This window comes from Triticum aestivum, chromosome 1B, assembly GCF_018294505.1.
Source record: "Triticum aestivum cultivar Chinese Spring chromosome 1B, IWGSC CS RefSeq v2.1, whole genome shotgun sequence".
NCBI classification, from domain to species: domain Eukaryota; kingdom Viridiplantae; phylum Streptophyta; class Magnoliopsida; order Poales; family Poaceae; genus Triticum; species Triticum aestivum.
This window is the reverse complement of record NC_057795.1, coordinates 368,706,967-368,715,417: the sequence shown is the minus strand read 5'-3', so window position 1 is coordinate 368,715,417 and position 8,451 is coordinate 368,706,967. Positions and strand designations below refer to the sequence as shown.

At 41.9% G+C, this 8,451-nt stretch overlaps 1 protein-coding gene across 1 annotated transcript; it reads right to left on the bottom strand.

Annotated features, from left to right (window-relative positions):
• Window positions 1-5,391, bottom strand: LOC123124855 (probable serine protease EDA2; the record flags this gene model as incomplete). The annotated part of the gene is given in 14 exon segments (XM_044545406.1): window positions 1-162; window positions 334-432; window positions 548-631; window positions 785-859; window positions 1,417-1,511; window positions 1,663-1,759; window positions 1,911-2,016; window positions 2,232-2,303; window positions 2,382-2,435; window positions 3,028-3,144; window positions 3,241-3,423; window positions 3,596-3,751; window positions 3,867-3,992; window positions 5,090-5,391. Coding segments are annotated over 14 exon segments (1,524 nt in total). The 5' UTR covers window positions 5,297-5,391.
• Window positions 5,392-8,451: the final 3,060 nt, after the last annotated feature.

Below are 8,451 nucleotides of genomic sequence, written 5' to 3'. Positions count from 1 at the left end.
TTCATGGCCGCCAATCGCCTAGTTGTTTCGTCTGCCTGTATTATTCGTGTTTCATGTAAATAACAGCAATATCGTGCGTGTTCGCCTGCACAGGTGATCAGTAGGTAGATCAGTAGGTAGCTATGCTCCATCTGCTCCCCTGCTTCGTCACCGTGTCGTGTCCTGAAACGTGAGGACAGACCAATGATGCCGCAGACAAAAGAAACTGAATGCCAACTGAATTGCAGGTGTGCAAAAGCACGGGGTGAACATGTAGACACGTTAGCTAACAATGCTAAATTGTTCAAAAGAATCGGTCCAATGATATTATTGCTGTACAGCCCAAATTCTGACCTTGGTCTTGGCATTCTGACAACCACAGGTCGATGTGATCCACGATCTGCTTCCTTACCTTGTTCACTGCTTCTGGAGATGAGCATTTGGATGAATCACCTGGCGAACAAAAAATGCAGACAGCTCACACTTGTCTTCAGTTGCAAACAAAAAGAACCTACATAGCTGATGTAATTCAGTTGCAAATAAAAAAATGTTGAAAGATTGGATCTACCTCCAATATTTGAGGGTGCTTGAGGGCATCCGGAGATATCAGTGCAATGCCCACAGTTGCTGCACTCAATTAAGTATGATGGCACTGCAGATATTGAAAAACTTCTATAATAAGCATGCTAATGTCATTAACAAAAATCTCTTCAACCTTGTTCATAGTGAAAGTATAGTTTGTGCTCTTAAAAGTTAAAACGATGGAAACGTTCACAAAATGGTACGAAGTACTACAGATCCTTACGTTCTTCCGATGATTTCTGCTTAGAAGCATGGCGCCATGGGTCTTGAGAGCCATTTGCAAAAACAATTTTAGAACCTACAGGGAGGCAACATATATATTAGGAAATACAGGGATGTCTGACTAGCAGTATAATGTTTAACTCTACCAGTGAAATCTTTACTTCAAATTTGAAGTAATTAGCCCAAATCACTACGCATAATTGGATATCCACAATATACATTCATACACCATGCTATTGCTATTTGCTATCACATATAAAGCTTCCAATGGCAGCAAAAAAAGGGCTGTTAGCACTGCAGATACGAGGCCGCTGAACTTTTTTGTATTCTATTTACCTATGTTAACTGATCCTTACCTGTATTCTATTTACCTATGTTAACTGATCCTTACCTGACATACTTACCTGCATAGCCCATCTTAAGCACACCGGACAATAGGATTTTGTTAATGATGGTGCATTGATGGTGAAAACAAAAAAGGTAGCAGCAAATTTGTAATGTGTATTCACCAAGATTCAAGGTAAAGGGAAGCAAAATGGCAGAGGCATATTTCACAGTTAAATAGAGAGATGGAAAGAAAGTTAAAATCGTAACAGGCAGCAGGACTGAAGCTAAATTACTCAAAGGGCCCACCTGCAATTCTTGTGCCTCCGTAGTATAAGTTTGTCATGGACACATCAGGATAAACTCCTTCCCCAAAAACATTTTTGCACAAGTCTAAATGATACCTACGAACAAAAGAATCACAAGGACACACAAGTGAATCCAGAGTCTAGAAATGTATGTAATCACATTACAGAAAAAGAGAAGGTCATGGAAGGCAAATGAAATGGTGCTTGGTAAGAAACATGAAATGTAAGGAAAGGTATATTTAGTAACCTTGTATCAATCTTTGCAGAACGGACGCTATCATTTTTTGGCGCCACTTGGAAATATGCAACCTCACTGCAAACTTGATACCACCACAATCGATATGCTACATAAAATCAAATTTCAACAGTTAAATGCATGGTCAGTTATATAATATCTGGACAGTATTAACACTGTCTAATATATATGCACAACATCCATTAAGAGCTCTCCAAGAATGATATCTCATAATACTGAATGTCAGAGTAAGGATTTACAAGATTCAGCAGGGGTTGTGTTCTTCAAATAGTTCTGATCATATGATGCAACTGATGCCCTAAATGTCCCAACATAATAGTCGTTCACGTAACGAGCAAATGCTTCCTGCACGGAAGAAAGTGTTAGCAAATACCAGATTTGCTGGAAAGTTATGGTAGCACGAGTTAAATAAGAGTCAAGATCTACAGTGAAGTATTCATGTTATGCGCTTTTGGAAAAATAAAGATCTTGGCCAATTGGTCCCTATATTCTTGATAGCAGTTATCCGCAGGGTATATTCCTCAATTACTAACAGGAATATGCACGACCATGCAACTTACCACCAAATCCGTACCATTCTTCTTTGCTTCAACTAGTGGGGAGCACAAAACATCAGGGTTGCCATATTGGAACTGCAAATGGTATAGGTTTTCAACACAACAATCATTTCTGATAGACAATACAGTTGCAAAAATCGGCATTAAGCATACCGCAATAGCTGCAGCGTCTGCTAGTAGGTAAAGGAAGTCACCATCATTTTCTAACTGCAAGTGTCCAAACAAATTGATGGATAAGTATAGAATCGTACATACGCTACTAGGTAATGTCATGAAATTTCATGCCATCCAAAAGGGAACGCTATAGAACCTGTCAGCAACCATTGGTAGCGCACAAATAGTTTAAACTATTATGTTTACAAGCTCCATAGACATGACAATTCAATTCAGAATTTTGTTCAAAGAAAATATAGCAGAAATATGAGTAGCAATAGGACAGATAGGTCAAGAGATATAAAAAAACAGTCAAAGGCTTGCATGCTCAATAAGAGTCCTACAAAATGTTTACTGGATTGGTAATACTTGTAACACCTTTGTGGAAAAGACCAGACTCTACTAGATTATGACATTATCACCAAAGAAGTTGCATAGTAAGGGAAACATTAATGATTTTCATAGAATCATGATTGTTAGAACCATTGTCAAATTTTGTCCTTTCAAGTTTTTGCATAACAAAACAATGGCAAAGGCCACCTGGTGACGGCAAACTCCTAAATGAGCTGAAAACTTTGTATATCACATGGGATTGATAAGTTGTCAAAGAAAAGTAAATACACTTCATGTCGCACAAAAGGACTACCATTTTTGCTCCAAACAGTTCTTTAACCGAGTTGTGGCCAGACTGAAGTTGTCCATCAACAAGTCTTGTTACTTCTTGAAGTGCTTCTTTGCATTCTGGACCAGCTGACTCCCCAATCTCCAGAGGCATAAATTATACAGAAATGTAAAACTTCAGGTACAGGCCAAAGTGCCGTAACTTTAATAACATAACAGGATCTGTGCCAGAACCAACCTGTTTGTCGAAGTCAGTAAAGTTGTAAACAGCAAGAACAACCCCTGAACTTGCAAGACTTCCACATGTTAAGTGAGGAAATTTCAATCTGAACCAAGCACTGAGAGCTCCAGAGTACGACCCTCCAAACACAAACCAAGAATTGTCTGCTCCTGAGCGATTATACTTGGCATTTAATGTTTCCTTCAAATGACAGAAAGAATAACTCAGTTACGAAAAACACTTGTTTGGACATTGGCGATGCAAACTATTACAAGGAATAGAAACATGTGTATACCATGGGGCGCTACATCAATATATAGTACATGCACAGGTGTTGTATAAGGACGCCAAAACAAATATAGCAAATTCACACCTGATAATACTGGCGGAAAACAGCCAAATCAGATAAAGCCTGCTTTGATGACAAGAACCTTAGATTTTCTGTCGTCAAATCCTCAAAAGGGGAACTCTTCCCATAGTATCGATGCTCGGGAGAAACCAAAGCAGCGCCAAACTTCTTGGCCATCACCTACATACACAATCCAACCCACAAGTATGTTATCGATAACAGATGGAGTTACTGCATGAAGTGTGAACAGTACAAATCATGCCTAGAGCATGCGGCAATGCATTAATAAACTCACAGCTAAGTAGTTGTTAGAAATCCCACTGCATGAAGCTTCTCCACATATATTTAAGAAGACCGGCCCATTTGGAGCTCGGTGGTAATCGAGAAATTCGTAGTACCGCTGCTTGAATTGCCGATGATCCTGCACAGTAATAAAGATAAATTTTGGGGCTAGTCCACACAAAAAACTAAAACTGAACTATCCTATAGCTGGCCAAACAGGCCGGACCAAACAGGTCAGCCCGCGAGCATGCCGGCACGGCCCGCCATGGGCCAGGCACGGCACGGGCTAAACGGGCACGCGGCACGCCTTGGGCCGTGCCTGGGCCTGAAGCCTGGGCACGCGGGCCGGCACGGCACGCCCGTTTAATTTTTTTACATAATTTTCAGAATTTTTTTACATATGTATACCTAAAATATAGCCCAATAGGCCTAAAACCAGCCCAACAGGCTGAAAATGTGCAGCCCAGTGTGCTAAACGGGCCATCGGGCTGGCCCGTTTACTAATCATGTTGTGCCTGGGCCAAGGAGCAGCGCCCGTGGGCTGGGCCGGCACGGCCCGGCTATTAAAACGTGCCATGGCGGGCTGTGCCGGGCCAGGCACGATTAGCACAGGCCATGCCGTGCCGTGCCGGGCCGGCCTGTTTGGCCAGGTCTGAACAATCCCCACCATGCAAGATAGTATTTGGGACTACATGACTCAGATGTGAAACAGGGAATTATACATAACCATGTGCTTTGTTCTACAGGAATTCATGTATCACTGAAGCCGCTGTTGACTGTGTAGTGAGCCCACGGGATCACAAATTTCACATAGATCTGAATCGACAGAAAAAACCAAACGATCCACCTGGTTTACAGGGGCGACATTGGCAAGGAAACACGAGGCATCTGGCATCAACACCGATTTTTTGTTATTATTCGATGCATTTTGAGACATTCATTGCTCATTACTCTGGTTCATGGTCGCATAACTGATGCGAGCCTTCAATCAAGAGTAAACGGCGTTACCAATAATGGACGTGGCTCGCGCAGAATCCATACAAAAATCTAGCGTTTTTTCGGCATTATATCGACCGCACAAATTTATCTAGTTCTTCTAGTGTCCACAGTCGACTCTCGGATGATAGGTTCCACAGAAATCCACCCAAACAGATAAAAGGGCACATGGCTGAAGACTAATCCCCACAGCGCGGGGCAACTCGTTGAAGGAACAGAGAAGTGAAGATGGTACTTAACGGTGGGGGAGAAGTGGTCGAGGGTTTGGCTCATCCAGTGCTCCTCCTGCGTCAGGAACCTGCCTGGGGCGGAGCCCAGGAGACCGGCCTCCGGAGGCGGCCGCCAGAGGCTGACAGCCCCGGCGCCGCGCGCGAGAAGTAGGGGTAGCAGCAGGAGTGGAACGACGGCGAGGCGGGAGGTGGCGGCGGCGGTAGTTCCGGCTCCCATCGCCGGCTAGCTGAAGCAGAGCGCGTGTGGAACTGGATGCAGGCGAGGCAAATCTGGCACCTGAGTCTTCTCGATTCTTAGTAGCAGCTGTACGTTTTCGTTTTCCTTTTATAAAGACGGACGTGAGTAACAATTCATTTATTGATCAACAATGTTTTAAGGAATATATCTTAAACCAGGGGTTGCAGGAGCCAGAGATGACGATCTACTGCAAGATTAAGTGTGCATCTAGCGAGACTATGCGCCTCAATTTTTATTTTTACTTTTTGCGGGGGCTATGTGCCTCAGTATTCGAGGCTCTTTCTTCAAACACGAAAGAGCAAGACCGAAACTTCAAAGACATGATCTGAATTTCTCATATAATATGGCCATGGCTCCCTCCATTGCCTTTCTTGTTGTTTGCAATGATTTTTTGCAGTCCCAAGTGACAACAACTCGTGTTTGCATCAAATCACTCGCAAGGGCTAAAGCTTTCTTACACGCCAACACCTCGAGAGTTGTCGGATCAGTCACACCTTCAAAAACTCTGGTGAAGGCCCCCAAGTATGAACCTCCGTTGTTCCTACATACCACACCGATCATACCCAACGGGCGGCTGTCTGCGCCATGGTGGTTTGGAGCTGATCTCCTGAATGTATCAGTCAACAAAACCATGAGTATTGGGGGGCTTAGGAATTCTTGTTTATGAATCGTCTTTCGCCGTGCATGCCAAATAGCCCATAGTGTGACCACAAACGAGCAATTTTTTTTAGGGGTCCACAAACGAGCAAATGGCTAACGTGTAACGGTTGCTCGGCGCAACCGCAAAATTTGGCCCAAAGTAAACGGTTAGGCCCAGTTAGGGTTTTTATAATTAAAATATGCCATCAACAAAAAAAACATAATTTATCAAGCCCAAAAAATTGTTAGTTCAAAAAACAAGAAAAAAAATGGGGAAAACATATAAATAGTGAGTTTACCATGATCATGATTTCATATGCATGAATAAGAAAACACATAGAAATTGCCATGCACAATGAAAAATATGTACATATGTAATATATATATAATTGACATGCTGCATACAAATAAGAATTTGCCGTGGTATGAAAATAACATTTTCCATGGTATATACAATAAATTTTTCATGGTAAAAATACAAAAAAAAACATACACGTGCTTAAAAACTGTCATTATATTTACAAGAGAAAACATGCAGAATTAAAATTCTGACATGGTCCATAGCAACTTTGATAGAGAATGTACTATAGATCATGGAAACTTAGCAAAAAAATTAGTATATGTAGGACTTTTTGTTATATCAAATATGGTAAATTGTTGGAAATTTTGTAATCATGAAATGCCAACTTGTTGGAAAAAGATTAACTTATCACATGGCAAATTTAAAAAAATATGTATAGAGGAAGGAAAATTTGCATATTGATTTTTTAAAAAGATGTAGAGGAATTTGCCATGGTACACTAGAAAAACATACAAAATAAAATATACTTTTAGTTGTTGTGACATCAAAATTTAAGTTGGCATGACAACAAGTTTTTAGTTTTCGATGATAATGATGCAAAAAATGAGATGTTATACAAACAAAGAAAATTACCATGATGGAAATAATAAATATGACATAACATTAAAAATAAAATTGACATGCTCTCAACAAGAAATTGGCTATGTTCTATATTTTCTTTATTACAAATAAAAATTGCAGATGGAAAATTGCCAACTTCAGAATGACAAAACTGCCATAATGTAGCATGCAAATGTTTCAAAAATTTGCATGCATTATTTGAAAAAACCCTATGTTTTCCATGTGCCCCTTATATCATTTGATTGAAATCCCACTCAAGGGCAGAAACTATACCTGGAGCAATATGCAAGATGCACCTCTTTTCGAGAGAAATCACTGGTGCTTCACTTTTGAAAGTTGGACCTTGTCTATCCCAACGTCTTAGCACTCCCCTTGGCCAGAACCACTTATGACCATGTACCTATTGTCATCAAGATTGGTACTGATATTCCCACATCCAAGATTTTCATATTTGAAAACTACTGGTGAAAGTGCATTTGGCACTTAAACTATATTTTAGTGTGATGACAATGTGGTTAGTGGAACTAATGTTGGTTGCTAAAAGTTTATCTCAGGATATTGGTTCCAAGTGATTCTTGATGGAGGTGTGCGACCCCCCCCCCCCAATTCAAAAAGATCAAAGGCGTGGTCGATCGATGATTCGAAGGTTTTAGTTTTGGTTCGTTTCGAGTCATAGGAAAGACCGCACTATTAAGAGGGGTCGGTGTGGATATGTGTTGTGTGGGAATGCCATTGTCAAAACATAAACACCAGCCTACCCATTCCTACCACTTAAATCCATAGTGTGTGTGATTGTGGTACTCAGAAAGCTAGCAACAGAAAGTTTCTGGGTACCCCATGCGAACGGAGTCTTCTGACCCCCGTGCGCACGGGGTACTGCGTAACTCTCTGGGTACCCCATGTGCACGGGGTCTTTTGACCTCCGTGCGCACGGGGTACTTCGTAACTCTCTGGGTACCCCGTGCGCACGTGGGCTTTTGACCTCCGTGCGCATGGGGTACTACATAACTCTCTGAGTACCCCCGTGCGCATGGGGTCTTTTGACCCCCGCGTGCACAGGATGGTGTGAAACTCTCTGAGTAGCCCGTACGCACGGGTGAAAGGATCGATATAGTTTACTAGAGGGGGGTGAATAGGCAACGAACAATTTTTAACTTTTATTTACCAAATTAAACTTTGCATCAAAGTAGGTTGTCTAGATATGCAACTAGGTGAGCAACCTATATGACGCAGCAACAACAACAAGTACACAAGCAAGCAAGGAATACAACACAAATAAGCTTGCACAAGTAAAGGCACGAGATAACCAAGCGTGGAGCCGGTGAAGACGAGGATGTGTTACCGAAGTTCCTTCCTTTTAAAGGGAAGTATGTCTCCGTTAGAGCGGTGTGGAGGCACAATGCTCCCCAAGAAGCCACTAGGGCCACCGTATTCTCCTCACGCCCTCACACAATGCGAGATGTCGTGATTCCACTATGGGTGCCCTTGAAGGCGGCAACCGGACCTTTACAAACAAGGTTGAGGCTCTCTCCACAACTTAATTGGAGGCTCCCAATGAAACCCTGGAGCTTCA